The sequence below is a fragment of the Melitaea cinxia genome, chromosome 2 (genome assembly GCF_905220565.1).
Source record: "Melitaea cinxia chromosome 2, ilMelCinx1.1, whole genome shotgun sequence".
In the NCBI taxonomy this organism is placed as follows: domain Eukaryota; kingdom Metazoa; phylum Arthropoda; class Insecta; order Lepidoptera; family Nymphalidae; genus Melitaea; species Melitaea cinxia.
In genome coordinates this window covers 1306268-1322045 of record NC_059395.1, presented here as the reverse complement: position 1 = coordinate 1322045, position 15778 = coordinate 1306268, and the positions used below count along the sequence as shown (strand labels likewise).

At 33.3% G+C, this 15778-nt stretch overlaps 1 protein-coding gene across 1 annotated transcript in view; it reads left to right on the top strand.

Annotated features, from left to right (window-relative positions):
- Positions 1 to 9770: 9770 nt before the first annotated feature.
- Positions 9771 to 15778, top strand: part of LOC123662811 (neuroligin-4, Y-linked) — a 75315-nt gene continuing 69307 nt past the window's right edge. The window contains exon 1 of the mRNA XM_045597610.1: positions 9771 to 10221. Within this exon, the coding sequence (XP_045453566.1) occupies positions 9771 to 10221 (451 nt within the window). The remainder of the gene's footprint in view (positions 10222 to 15778) is intronic.

Sequence of the window (15778 nt, the reverse complement as noted above, 5' to 3'; positions counted from 1 at the left end):
ATATTAATAGTGTTTTGAAACACTCACACAGATATCAGGAAACTTGTTAACTAACTCATATTTTATCTTTATTCTACTCCAAAAAAGTTATGGGCTGTAATAGTGATAGGCTATAAAGCCTAATATCTTTTTAGAAAATAATTTTACAAGAACTGTAACTAAAATCAAACATCATATGATAAAAAAAATCCAGTGGAAACATTATTCAGCAATTACACAGCCTGTGTACAAAATATTATTATGAAATATAATTTTTAAACCATAATAACAGTGAGTGAAACTACAAATGACTAGCTGCGCCACGTGGCTGCGTCCGCGTGATTTCCGATTCCGTATGAATTTCGTGATAAAAGTAGCCTATGTGTTATTCCAGATGTCCATCTATCTGCGTATAAAATTTCATTAGAAGACAGATTTTACGTGACAGAGTTCCAAAAATACATTCATTTATCCTCACAAATATGTGAACTGAATAACATATAATTGGAGACGTCGGTACGTAATTTTAGGTCTAAACACATTGCATGAATATGCAATGAATGTTTTAGTTTTCGTTGAATTTTGTTTTTAATGAGACTGGCCATAGAAAGTACGAGACATATTCGAATAAAAAAATTTAAAAAAATGTAATGTCTGTTGTGTTTTCATTTTGAATTTAGAACATGTTTCAATTGAATAGACGACGTTAATTATACGACAAATTCAATTCATTGTATTCAATTTATGAATTTGGAACATTTTAATGAGCGGATAATGAGCGTGTTAATTAAATTACCTTTTTTATTTCGACTTTTTTTAGCATAATAGGAAGTTGAGTGAATAGCTCGACATACATTAGATAAAAAAATGTAATTCCTAATTTAAAATTTATAAAATCCATTGACTGTGGAAAATGTGACGTTAATTAATTTAATTTCAAATTCGTAACTAAATTTTATCCCTTTGAAAATATATATATTAAAAACAAAAATTATTTCGTCAAATAATTGTCTTTGCAAAAGAAGAAAACCGACTTCAAATCACATCGACAAGTAATACAACGTAATGAAATAAATACACATTATTAGAGATTCTCGTAACTCAAAAAGTACTCGTCAGACTGATCTTGATGAAATTTGAATGGGACTTCATAACAAGTACCAGTATAAAAATCCCTAAATATTATACAGAAAAAAAAAGTGTGTGTATAAGCTCCGACACACGACTGGAGTTTACTCCTTCAGGTCGACTGTCTAAATAAGGCTAGTCTAATAAAAAGATTAATACCATATCAAATAATAAATAAACGAATCAAATAACGCCAAGTTTTCAACAAAAGATTAATATAGATTTGATATAAAGTATAATGTATTCAGTTCCTTCATCTGCTAATAGATGGCGTTGTGCGTCCGACGCTAAGACTGATGTATTTAGTTCCTTCATTTAGAAATAGATGGCGTTATGCCGTCTGTTAAATTGCGCTGTCAAGATTATTTCACAGAAAGAGACTTCTGATTGTATTTTTTGAGTTAGTTTAATTATTAAACATACGAGTTAAGTTAACGTGTGACTTGTGAGTGTTTTATTTTTAACACCAATACATCCAATAGATGGCATTAACAAAAACGTAACGAGGTCATTCGTTCAATAGATTTTGCGCCTAATATTTTTTTTCATACCTGGAAAATCGATTCTTAAGTAGTAAATTTCAAGTCGGTGTATCTAATAAAAATGTTTTGAGTTAAGTAAGATTTTATTTTTCGGCTCTAGCCAATTAAGCTATGGAACGACACGGTCAGTCGGAGACGCGGGTTCGATCCCCGCTGGAGCGGTCAATTTTTGATATGATATTCAAAAATGTTTAGAATTCCTAATGTGTGGGTAACACAAAAATAAAATCGTTCATATTAAAAATAGCATGGTGTCGTCTCTTGTCAAAGATTTTCATTGTAATATGAAACTTTGAATAGTTACGGGGTTCTGTAAAGAACTCACTATAGAAGGTGTCACGGTTCGCTTAAACCGAATATAAAAATCATCATATCAAAAATTTCGATCTAGCGGGTACATCGTTCCATAGTTTAATTAGCTAGAGCACCGGCACGGTCAGTCGGAGACGCGGGTTCGAGTTTTGAGTTATATGGCTACTTACGTTGTATTAATTTAATAAGTAAATTTAAGACGGTTTTGTTTGTTTGCTTTTTTTGATTAGTTCAACTTCAAGTAGCCATGACTTAGGTTATCATCGCGAGTGGAACTACTAGGTATGTCCAGTAAACAACAAAATCGAATCTGTTTTGCGTAAAGCCGAAATCAAGGATTATCTTATTCCAGTATCCGTTTTGTTCGTCCATACAATAAATATTCAGAAACCCTATCTACGGGTTTATGTTCGCATTCGAGAGTTACAAGATTCCTTTGTAGGTTTTACGACAGTGTATGTTTATCTGAGTTAAATTTATTGCACCAATAACTCGGAATGTCGATGTGTGAGTGCTTTTTGTACTTCTTATCTCGTACACAAACATTTACGTGTTTTATGTAACTGAAAATAAGACTAGATTAATATAGCTTTTAACTTAAGACGGGAGCTTAAAACTTCGTCTTTTCGGATTTGCTGTGCTGTTTTGTCTTCAAATTTACATTACTGAAATCGCTTTTATTCGAGGTTTATGGTGAAGGCCTCTCCTCCGTATAGAAGGACGAAAAGGAACTCCAATTGTTATTTTTGAAAAGTCTTCATTATAATTTAAATGTATATCACAATGAGGATCACAAGAAATTTAATACTGTATAAAAAAAAACTGTAACATTAATTAATGTGAAGAAGAAATTTATTTGGTTGTCGAGAAATAATGAATTATTTAGAATTCTCGTAAAAACATCTCAGTAAAAAACTTATAGTCATGAAAAGACAAATTGAAAAAAAAATCTAGAAAAAAAATGTCTTACCTAATTAACGATCTTGGAGCTCGAATTTCCCTGCGGATAGTTATTACAAGGTTGACGTATCACTAATTTATTTAATATCTATCTATTTTACTATTCAATTACTAAAAAAAAAATCTTACATGAAAGACATTGCAACAAAACTGTCTTGACAATTAGTAATTAACCCAAAAATCTTTTTAACAATCGTTCCTCAGGCGAAATGAAATAGTTTACGCTCAAAAATTAAGATTACTGACCTTTCAGGAACTGCAGAACGTGAACTTAATGACCACAATTAGTAAACTCGACTCGTGGCCCGCCTCACAGCCATACCGATATTGATTTTATGACCCTCGTTGTTCCTAAAAATAGCGACTCCGAGAAGCCCCGTTATTACAAGTTTTTCTTAACTTATGAAAAAAGTATATTTTTCTTATTAGTTGATTTACGAGCGAAATAAAAATATTTTATGAACGGTAAATAAACGAAGCATACTCAACCCTATAAGCTTTAAGATTTACTCTAGTGACGGGGGTCCTCATTCTACATTACGTTACATTTCGGAGAGTGTGCTCTAGAACTATACAATTTGGTTCCACCATCACCTTTCTACCACCGAACTGCAAGGCATCGCATGAATCAGCACCGCTATGTGGTTGAAATCCCACGATCTCGCACTAAACGATTTGCTTCCTCGTTCCTAATACGCACCGCAAAAATTTGGAATGCCCTTCCGGCTTCCGTTTTTCCAACGAACTATAACTTGGGTATCTTTAAATCAAGAGTGAATAGGCATCTTCCAGGCAAGCGCACACCACCTTAGGCTGCATTTTCACTTGCCATCAGGTGAGATCGCAGTCAAGCGCTAGTCTATATATAAAAAAAATACATCTGTAACACATTTCTACAACAAAAACGATATTTAAATGACTCACAAAAAATTTCGTTGCGATTGTAAGTGTGTCAGTCAGTTGTGGTGACCTCTGCACCAACATATCTTCAAATCGTAATAAATTCTGAGGACAAACAAACAAAAATCGATTTGAATAAATTTCCAAAATATTTTTTGTATAAAATGTCGTAGAAATGAAGCAGCCTTACTGCCTACTACTGGATAAAGATCTCTTAATTAAAGAGAAGTTTTCAAACTTGGACCATTACATTGTTCCACTAGAAATTGGCAGACAAATTCTCTACTATGGATAAGAATCGCTATGAAGTACCTGTAGTAACAAACGGAACCCAAGTACATCTGGAGACAAGGATACTCATAATTCAAAGATATACATTATACAACCATATCGGTAGCATATCTGTGTATAAACCTTTTATTTTACGTGGGGAAAATCCATCTTGGATACCCTCTAGCGCGGGGGCGCCAGAGGGTTATGTCAGACTCCTACTAACTAAAAAACCACCACGTGTGAGCAGTCGCCCGCCTAGGAGATGGGGTCGCGCTAGTATTCGCCACCTCGCCCCAACGGTAGGCCTGGACGAAGCCTCCGGGTTAGTTCGTTATATTCCTGACCCAAGCAGGAATATAACAAAACTGTATTACAGAGGAGAGTAAGCATACTGTACAACAAAGTCCTAATAATGTTTCATTAATGATCAAAAGTCACTTTTTGACGTGACGACGTCTAATAAATCGATAAACGCCAGCTGCATGCACGAAAAATGATGACTCATTGTAGGGTTACACTCATTGTACTATTACGCCGCATCTATCTCTCTTCCACTCGATTGTCCTATGCGTCCGAGATGTTTTGTTATGACGCTATCGCGTTAAACTATCGTCCATAAAGCAACTTTACAGACAGTCAATTTTTTAAGACAACTAGATCGGCAAACAAGCTTACAGCTCTCCTAATGTTAAGCAATTACCGTAGCTTATAGACGCCTGTAACATCAGAAGCATCGCAACACGTTGCCGAACCTAGGAAGCATTACCCCCTGAGAGTTTTGGTCACCTTACTCACGACATGAACACAACACTGCTTGAAAGCAGTGTTGTTTAGCTGTGATTTTCTGTAAGGTCAAGATACGTAAGCAGTCAGGCTGCTCCAGATTTTAAGCAGACTATTCCTGCCGTGCCCTACCTCAGTTAAATTCGTTACTCGTTTAATGTAAACGAAATAATAAAAAAAAACAATACATATATATATGACTAGCTGACCCCGCCAACGTTGTTTTACCATATATGTTATTAACCCACTCAATCCTCCCCCCCATAATTTAGTGGTATGAAAAATAAATGTTAGCCGATCTTCAGACCTACCACACATACAAAATTTTATAACAATCGGTCCAGCCGTTTCGGAGGAGTACTTTAACTAACATTGTGACACGAGAATTCTATATATAAGATTTCATTGCAATATATGGTCTTTCGAGTCATATACATAAATATATATATACTGTATAAGTTCTTGTATATAATTATATATTAACATCGAGTTACGTCAGGTGCGTGTGATTTAAAGATGATGTATGATATATGATGATTGATGACACGTAGAATATTCCTACGGAATAATTGTAAACATATAATCACATATATACGAATGTTGAATTTATTGAAGTAAGTACAAAATATTGTGCTGTACGTTTGTGTTTTAAAAATAAAGAAGAAAATTTTAAGAATACTATATTTATTTAACTTATAATCAAATTCTTAGTCATATTTTTTACTAATTATAGAAAAATTGAAATTGCAAATATTTTTATCCGATATATTTCAGTTCACAGAAGATTAATATATTTACTCTGAGCCAATAAATTGAACTGCTCTATAATATAATATATAATATATATGTGATTCAAATCCAGAATCTCTTTTGATGTAATTTCTAAATAAATTATCTATACAACTAAATAAAATTGAAGTGTCTGTTTGTCTGTTTGTAATATTAAAATAACCGCTTTTTAATAAATGTATATATTATATAATGTATTATAAATAATATAATAATTAATACATTTTATAATGTATGGCGGGTCGGTGACCGCAGGGCTGGCTTTATCGCACCTAAGACGCTGCTGCCCGTCTTCGGCCTGTGCGTTTCAAAGCCATCGATTAGATGGTTATCCCGCCATCGGTCGGCTTCTTAAGTTCCAAGGTGGTAGTGGAACCTTGTTATCCCTTAGTCGCCTCTTACGACATCCACGGGAAGAGAGGGGGTGGCTATAGTCTTCTTTGGTGCCGTAGCCACACAGCACATTCTTTTATATATATTTTATATATCGTCATTATTCAAGGATAAATTTATAGCAACAAAGTCACACGAAGACTTCCCAAAATTTTTCTTTAAATGCTTTCCAGAAGCTAAAATTTTAAATGTTGCTCGCAATTTTATAAAACTTCGATATTTCGAGCGAAAAGAGCTTAGTCTTTCACGGTGTGTCTTCGATGATAAATAGTGCATATATTTATCGTTATAAGAGACGGGTCAACTGAACGTGAATAATTCATGATCAGAATTGACCCAGATAGTTTGAAATCTCGTACACTTTAAAATGTGCTCCAACTATTCGTTGATTTACAGTTCGAAAGGCGGATCTGCTGTTATGAGAAATAGCTCTAATAGTTACGATAACATAATCGTAAAAATTAACACTTAAAAAAAAACCTTTAATATCAAGGATAAGACTTTTAATCGCTGTCAAATAGTATTGATCTTCCAAAGATATGACATAATATGTCTAAATAGACCTTCTATAATCATAAATATAAGACTAGGTTAGGTTAGGGGGTGGGTTAGGTTAGATGGCAAATGCTAGCGCGACCCCATCTCACCCCACCCAGGCGGATGACTGCTAACACGTGGTGGTTTTTAGTCAGTAGGAGTCTGACATAACCCTCTGGCGCCCCCGCGCTGGAGGGTATCCATGGTGGATTTTCCCCACGTAAAAAAAAGGGGGGTGGATTAGGTTAGAGACTAGGTTTTCGGTAATTGATTCTTATTCCAGTATAACTTTGCAGCAGACACTTTGATTTTCAATTACTAAACCTTTTTTTATTATTAGTGCCCCCATTAAACTATTTAGCTTAATGATGATAGTTCAAATCACTAATATAGTCAGCTACAGGACTTGAAACTTTTCACAAGACCCATAGACAGATTATATGGGAAACCATCTGAGGATCTGACAGAGCACATGAAGATGAAATCATACCCTTTCTCAATGAATCACAAACCTTTAAAATGTACAACGAACAGCTTACGGAAAATACATTTTCCGGTCTCACTACTAGCTGTAGTTACATTGACCCCGTAGTATCCTGTGTACGAACTTTTGTAGTATGGAACCTATGAAGTATTTTTAATACAGCCTTTTAATGGCGTCATCAAAAGTTGAGAAGTTGTATTCTTAGCGAAATCTTTGCAACTAACATATACTTACTGATGAACTTCTTCTTCTTCCTCGTTCCCTCAATTATGAGGATCGCGACCACGAATGATATGTCTCCATTGAAGGCGATCGTAAGCAGCATGTGTTGCGCGGTGAAAGCTGTCTCCCACTGACTGCTGATGAACTACAACATTCCTTCTAACTATTCTTTAAACTAAAAAAAGATATTAATAAATCCGATCAGCCCTATATCCGCAGACAAGTGCTTTCAAACAAACTTAATGCACTCGAATGTTATTTATTAGTTAAAAATCTTTGCCCGCGACTTCATACGCGTCATCATCATCATCATCATTTCTGCTTATTGCGGTCCACTGTGTTCGTCCGTGGAACTTAAAAAAAAATATTATTCAATTCAGAGATTAGCCGCAATAAACAGACAGGCAAAAGTTGTAAAAAGCGTTATTTTAGTATATGTACCGTGTATACATCCATATGCATTTAGTAAAGAGAGGTTATTTTAATATTACAAACAGACACTCCAATTTTATTTATTTGTTGTAGATATATGACTAGATTGTACTACATCATTATGAATACTAATAAAATACTAATAAAGTATGGCATAAGAAATTTATTTTAAATTCTCTTGTCTGCATCTTAATAAAATTAAGATGAGTATTTAATTAGACACAAGATGTCTCCATAGCTAGTTGTGTTCAAAGACAATCTGTCCATTGATCTTGGATACAAAGGGATGCCTTAATTAATTATACAATATGGTGAAACATGACTGACAAAATATCAAATTCCCTTGTAATAATTTTAACAACCCAAATGTAAATCTGAACAAAAAGGTTATTAGCTCAAATCAGGGTTAAAACTGTCAATGATTTATCAAATGCTTTTGTATATTCATCTAATGCTCGGGTTTAAAACAATTTATAATATTAACTAGCTGACTCGGCAAACGTTGTCTTGCCGCTAAACGCTGTTTAAAAATAGGGTTTGGTGGTAGAAGGGTGAAAATTTAGGGTTGTATGTATTTTTCAACGCCAAATCATAATAAAATAAAAAATAAATCATGTATCTAAAAATTAACATACCTTTGACATTTAGGGGGGTGAAAAATAGATGTTGTTAGATTCTCAGACCTACCCCATATGCACACAAAATTTCATGAAAATTGGTCAAGCCGTTTCGGAGGAATTTAACTACAAACACCGCGACACGAGAATTTTATATATGTATTAGATATATTAGTAAAAAAATATTCAACTAAACTTTATTTTATTTAGTACTAGCTGTGCCTGCGACTTCGTCTGCGTTTTGGGTATTTACGTGTTTAACGTGCTTCTTTAAATAGGCATAGCTTTTTATTTATAATCCGATAGACATGAAACAAACTCTAAATGTTAAGTGAATCTTACCATACCATAATAGTGAAAACCACATCTAAATCAGATAAGCCCTTTCTGAGACTAACGTGCACAAATGCACAGTCAAAAAGACAAACAGACAAAAATTCTAACAATCACTGTTTTGGGTGTTATTTTCGTTGATAAAGTTCCTAATAATATTTTTTTCTCGTGTATCTTCCATGTACAGACAGCGATCCATTACATTTTTATTCTATGTATTGATAAATACTAGGTAGGAAAATATGAGTACCGATTTCATGATTCAGCTAAAATATATTCTTCGAAAGGAATATACATAAATTGCTTGTTTAAAAGTACAAAATAAAATTACATTTTTTTTTTAACTAAAAAAAAATTGAAATTATATATTATTTTGGTTAAAAATAAAATTAAGTAATAATTTAGTAATTAAGTTACATTAGAATATATAAGTTCTGATTTAATTATAACGAGAAAAATATAGTTATTTTTTCCGCTTATAAAAATGGAAGACTTAAATAAAACATGAAGCAAATATTTTGAAACGTTCATTCAGCTTGCTCGAACCCCTCTTGACAGTTTTATGTTATTCCGAATTGTACATTTTCGTTTTGAGGTCGCAACGCGGAAACAAGACTTACCTACATGCGATGGATTTTGAAAGCAATTTGACATGAAAATGGGTCACAGCATGACGGTTGAATGTTTCAGAAATGCATGTAAAGAGCTAAATATTTTTTTATTATTTTGAATCCTAAAATGTTTTCAAACTAAACAAATTAAACTGTAATATTTTGTTAACAACACATTGATTCCACTACTCCAGTAATGAAAATCCTAGAATAAAATAATGGCCGTATACATGAATATAGAGGACCTTAAAGAACGAGAAGCGAAAGTAATATCACGGAACCTCATTAAGCGTAATGTTGACAACGAAAATAAAACCTACTATCCAATTGCCATCCTATTTATTCAATGGGATAATGATTTCCATTTTGTTACAGATAAAGCGGTAAATGGTCCGGCGAGGAGATACGAAATTGCAAAATGGCAGACTTATAGCACCAGACACTGTGGTCTACCTCAAACGAAGTAAGCGGAAAGATGCTCATACTGATCATAGTACACTTTGTCACTCTACCCGCACTGACCTCGAAAATAGTCAGAGGGGACACAACAATGGAAGATAAAAGTCTACCGTTAATTAGCTCAAGAGTTGTAAGAACTAAATATGGTGATATCAGAGGTTTTATTGTGACGCCTGAATCAAGGTATCTTGAGCCAGTTGAAGTTTTCCGAGGTATTCCTTACGCATCACCGCCAGTTGGATCTTTGAGGTTCATGCCTCCCGTGTCTGGTGCTCAGTGGTCTGGTGTCAAAATAGCTGAAGAGTTTAGTCCAGTATGTCCGCAAGTTTTGCCTGATATAAGAAATGAAACGGCTGTTCTGAAGAGGATATCGAGAGGAAGGCTTGAGTATTTGAAGAGAATTTTGCCCTTTTTGACAAATCAATCCGAAGATTGCCTATACTTGAATATCTATGCTCCGGCACAAGGTAACTACAAATATTTTTTTTCGGTCTTAGAATATTTAAAACTAACTTTTATCAGCTTTATTTAAAAAACTGGAAGTATCATCGACGTTATAACTAGTTATTGTTGACATGAATGGAATTAATCATCAATTTCTTTTCATTGAGAAATCCTAACTTGAAGAATTACTTTATTCTATTTGAGACAAATCAAAATAACTTAAATTATTATTGGCAATCTGATTTATAATTACAAAGGGCGAAGCGTTGAGTTGAAATAATTTCAAAAGCAATTTTGTCCTTCGAATATAATCACGATATTCGATTGAACCTCGAACGAATCGGAATAAGATGGAATTAAATAGGACCCGAAATGCTTTCTAAAATTTCTTGGACATATTATTGCATTTTCGATTTCTAATCATAAGGCAATGTCAATATCATTGACAATTCGACTTTTTATTTAATGGGTGTAATATTTGTATGAATGATATTTATATAATGAAAAAGATTCGTCGAAATGTATGTACGCCCATAACTCCGATCACCTACAACGAATGAAGTTCGTTCTTTTTTATACTACTAGGTCGTTAAACAAGCGCACGGCTAACCCGATGGTGAGCTATTATCATAGTGAGCTAGAAACCTGCAACACCAGAATCATCGCAAGCGACTTTCGAATTTTCGACCTAAGCTCCCCCCCCCCCCCCACCAGGAGCTTTGGTCACTTTATTCACCACACTAACACAATAGTTCTTGAATGCAGTATAATTTACCTGTGATCTTCTGTAAGGTCGAAGTATTTCTCCAATCGGGCTGCTCCAAATTTTGTGCAGGATCGTTCCTGATGTATCCTACTTTAGTTGAAATCGTGAGGTAATCGTTTAATAATAAAGGAAAGCCTGCCTCAGTTCGTCATTATTAAGACACATTTTGTATCAATTAAAAAAAAAAGAAATATTCATGTGAAATAATTTTTATATAAAAAAAAGCTGTACAAAGTTTGCCAAAGCTAGTTCGAATACATTCTATACTACTCATAAGTTTTCGATATCTAAGAAATACCTCTATTAATTTCATTGTGATTTTGGGAGGTTTATCTTGTATTTAATCGAATTGGAGGTCTTCTTTAAGGAAATCCCTTAAAATCAATTTGTCAAAGAGCAATGACGGTCTCGGGTGCGTAAGATAATTGAGGTGATAGGATTATACTGATTTCTTAATTAAATAAAGTAGATTAGGGATAGAAGAAAAAGGAACTAGCATATGGAAAACTACTAGAGTAAAAATCATTGAAACAAAACTTTTCAACGCACGCTTGACTTGGGGGGTAAGCTTGACAATGCGTGACGAGAGCGTTACGAAAATTGGGATTGGGTGAGGCAAACGGAAGTTGAGAGGGGGATATAAGTTAGTGAAGAAAGAAAGAGAGAGAGTTCGGTCTAAGGCGGTGTGCCTTTTTTTATTAACTACAGATGAGTCAAAAAATTACTTAACTTTTTTTTCATCATTGTAAAATATAATGAAGAATAAATCGGTGATTAGCTACTTCTAAAAAATAACAATCAGTTCTTTAACTTATTCATAGATTATTATTAAGATAGCAAAGACAGCGCGTCGCTTTTTCTTCTTCTTCTGAATTGATTGTACAAGCGCATCGGTAGCAAATTGCTAACTATCGCGTCATATATTTTGTATCTACCTTCTTACCATTTTTGCTTTCTCTTCCAATCGTCACGTTCGTGGGCACACGCGCTGTAAAATCCTTTGTTCTTAAAAATATACCCGGATATACTTGTGCAAATGCACAAGTTTGTCTGGGTTTCATTTAAACTCCATTACATAAAGCACAAAACGTTATTTAATAAAACAAATAAATAATAAACAAACGTTATTTAATAAACAAACAATTGTGCAAATGCACAAGTTTGTCTGGGTTTCATTTAAACTCCATTACATAAAGCACAAAACGTTATTTAATAAAACAAAAGTCTATACTAATAATATAAAGCAAAAAAAATTGTAAAGTTAGTTGAGAAGATTTAGTTCAAAAAGTGTGTCTGTGCAATTAACACACGGCAGAAGTGAAACTTCTAAGAAGTAGCTTGCGAGGGATTTTTTTCATCGAGTATATAAAATACTATATCCTATATCATTCACGCCGCTAAACGCTATTAAGAAATAGGGGTTGGTGGTAGAAGGATGAAAATTTAGGGTTGTATGTATTTTTTAATGATGTATCATAAAAAATAGAAATTAAAAACTTTGTCTAAAAAATAAAAAAATAAATTTTAGGGGTGGACTACCCCTAACATTTAGGGGGATGAAAAATAGATGTTGGCCGATTCTCATAGATACCGGATAAGCACAAAAAATTTCACCAAAATCGGCCAAGCCGTTTCGGAGGAGTATGGCAACGAAAACTGTGACACGAGAATTTTATATATTAGATGTGTTTGTTTATTTATCGTGACGCATTCTCGTCGTTTCACTTCGATAAATAAAGTTTCATATTCATATAACTTATGAGATAGAACCCGTAAAAATACACAACAAATCACGGAAGCACGAAGTTTTCAACATCCGATACGAGAATTGTTCCTGCAGCGTCGTAATAACTCATCGATACTAATCACCGGAACCCTAAATACGGTGCCTCAATTTCAACTACATCTGCACCGAATAAAAGCAACAAAGGCTTACCCAAAAAAAGGAGCTCGCTTAGTTCTTTCGATATTACGTCGAAATGCCAGGAATACATTTCGACGTGGAGGTTTTTTTTTTGCTTTTGTTACGTACGTACTAACGGCGCTTTTTTCGATTGATGTAAAAGATCACTTTGCTCTATGAATTCGACGGAAATGCTGGAAGTGTTTTTGTAGCCATGTTATAAAATGATACAAATATTTTTTGTTCAAGTCGAAAGTTCGAGTTTGATGATGAATCGGTTTTCTTATACACCATTTATATTAAAGTACGAAAGAATTGAAAATAAGTCATCCCTTTAAGCAGGATATCTAAAACAAAGTATTACTTTAGAAAAAAATAATTCCGTGCAAAAATTGATACTAATACAAATTAAAAAAAAAAAAAAAACGAATATTCATTAAATTATCACTAGTACGTCATCAGTTTAATCGCAAACCCTGTGCAGAATTCAAATTTTAAAAGTAAGTTTTTCTAATTTAAGTTGTGCAAATTCGACTTATTCTACTAAAAGGTTGCACATAACACTGGGTATATTACCTAAGTTTGTAATGTATCCAATGTTAAGATATAAATTATTATTTTATTGTTTGATTTTTTGCTACCTAAACTTTCTTTTGTTATTGTCGAGTTCTTTTTTTTTTAATTTAACTGTATTTATTATAACTTTTGTAAATAACATTACTTTGACTTTCGTTAAGTGTGTATATCACCTTATGACGAAATAAATGTTATCGTTTCATTTTATTTCAAAAGACAACACAAGTCAAATACACACTTGCACTACATCACTGATAATAATTATGAACGTATCCTCATATATCTACATACCATATATCATGTATTTCTCCGAAATATGCAAATTTGGCATCTATAATAATTCCCTTCGTTAAAACTGTGATTAATTTTAAACAAATAATGGCTTGAAAAAACTCTACATCATTGATGGCTTTAGTAATCATGACCATTTCATGATTCACAATTTCTTAAATGTCGAGGAGTCACCAATGATTAGTATTTTATACCAGTCTTAGCTTCAGTTACCTTTTAGATAAACACGGTCTTTCAATAAGCCATGTCTAGACTGCCGTGTTGCTTTTACATTTAACAAGAGTCGAGAGCTTAATAGTAGCCTAGCTAGGCTTCTGCGCCATGTCGTAAATAAGACTACCTATTCCATATCTTGAATTAAGATTTTGTCTTCCTATATCCCTAGTGTATAATAATTCAAAACCAGTTTAATATATTTTTTAATTATATATTTGGTCACCTTTGTTCTTAAACAAAAAAAAAACTACGCATTTTAAGAGATAGCTCAAAATTTATTAGTCAGATCTCGCTCAAATCAAATGAAACCATATAACAAGCATCAAACTTTGAACGAATAAAATCCAATCTAGGTAAGAACCATCTCATTTTTAGGTCTTGAAAGCAGGCGTAACTACGGAGGATTTATTGTAAATAAATTCTCTACACTCATAAAATTCAACTATCCAAGATTGGGGACTAAAGTGATGAATAAGCTTTAATAATCCTTTCAGTTCATAGTTCAAAAGAAAAGTAAAACGTGAAAGATTAAAAAGTATCAAATAGGAAAGCAAATCTCTTCGCGGCTAAAGAACTCGAAAACGAAATATCATATTGTAAAGACCGTTAAATCCTCATTGACGTCTAACCTTTACACATAATACTCGTACATATGTTTCAAACAGGTATTCAATTTGAGAGTTTAAAATACCTTTTATAAGCGTTCAAAATCTAAATCTTGATATACAAGGCGTCCTTTGCAATTTCACTCGCGTTACTTTTCGATATTTGTTAGTGAGTCAGTGAACATTTCTTAAATGTCTTATGGAAAGACATTATGCATTACGATGGCATATCATAGTTGCGATTAATTATTGATTGTCACTCAATAAAATATAAAAAAGACCAACTCTTAATAATTAATGCAGTAACGTAGCTTATATTCATATAGTGCGAAAATACTGGTAAAAATAAAAGTCGGAAGCGTTAGAACGTTTAAACCGATCCCTTACGTTGTTTTTGATCCATTACAGTATTTTTTTGTAGTGTTATTTTAACTCATTAGAGGATTTTTATGGTTATCAAGCTTGTATAAAATAATGCATTATTTGCGAAGGTGGTTTAATAGACATGAGATAAATCCTTACCCAAATGAATACGTTATAAATCACACTTATTTCTTTTTTAACAAAATTGTCCTAGATATTCCATTTCAAGGAAAATCTTGGAATATATCTTACATAGTTTTAAAATAACTTTGCAATGAATGAGTATCACAAAAAATTAATAGGTTATTGCATTTTATTAGTCAGGAATATGAATCCTTACTAATAGGAAAGACTCCATCAACAAGATAATTTTATAAAGGTAAGCTTTGTCTCTTCGTCTTCTTTTAATTTGGATCCGTAATTTAGGAAATAATCTAGAACGAAATGAAGCGTTACGTCGAGCGTCTTTGTAATTTGCCCGAGTTGCACAGTAACGGTTTAAAAATATTTTAATACCTTTTTTCTTCAAAATAACGCGGGTGAACCGCGGGGCACAGCTAGTGGTTTGTAAAGAAATGACACACATTTTAATTGCTAAGGACAGATCCTAATGATATTTATTAACTAAATTATTTGGGCATTATAAACAAGCTATGAAGAGAACAAACAATTGAATCAGACTAGAACTAAACAACTACTATTGTGCTAAATCGTGTGAACAAGAAAGCGGAAGTTGTGTACGCGGTTAAGAAAGAAAGCTTGAATACTTCGGCCACATCATGAGAAGTTCTAAGTACCAGCTGCTTCGACTTATTATCCAGGGCAAGATCCAGGGCAAGCGCAGTGTGGGTCGTAGAAGA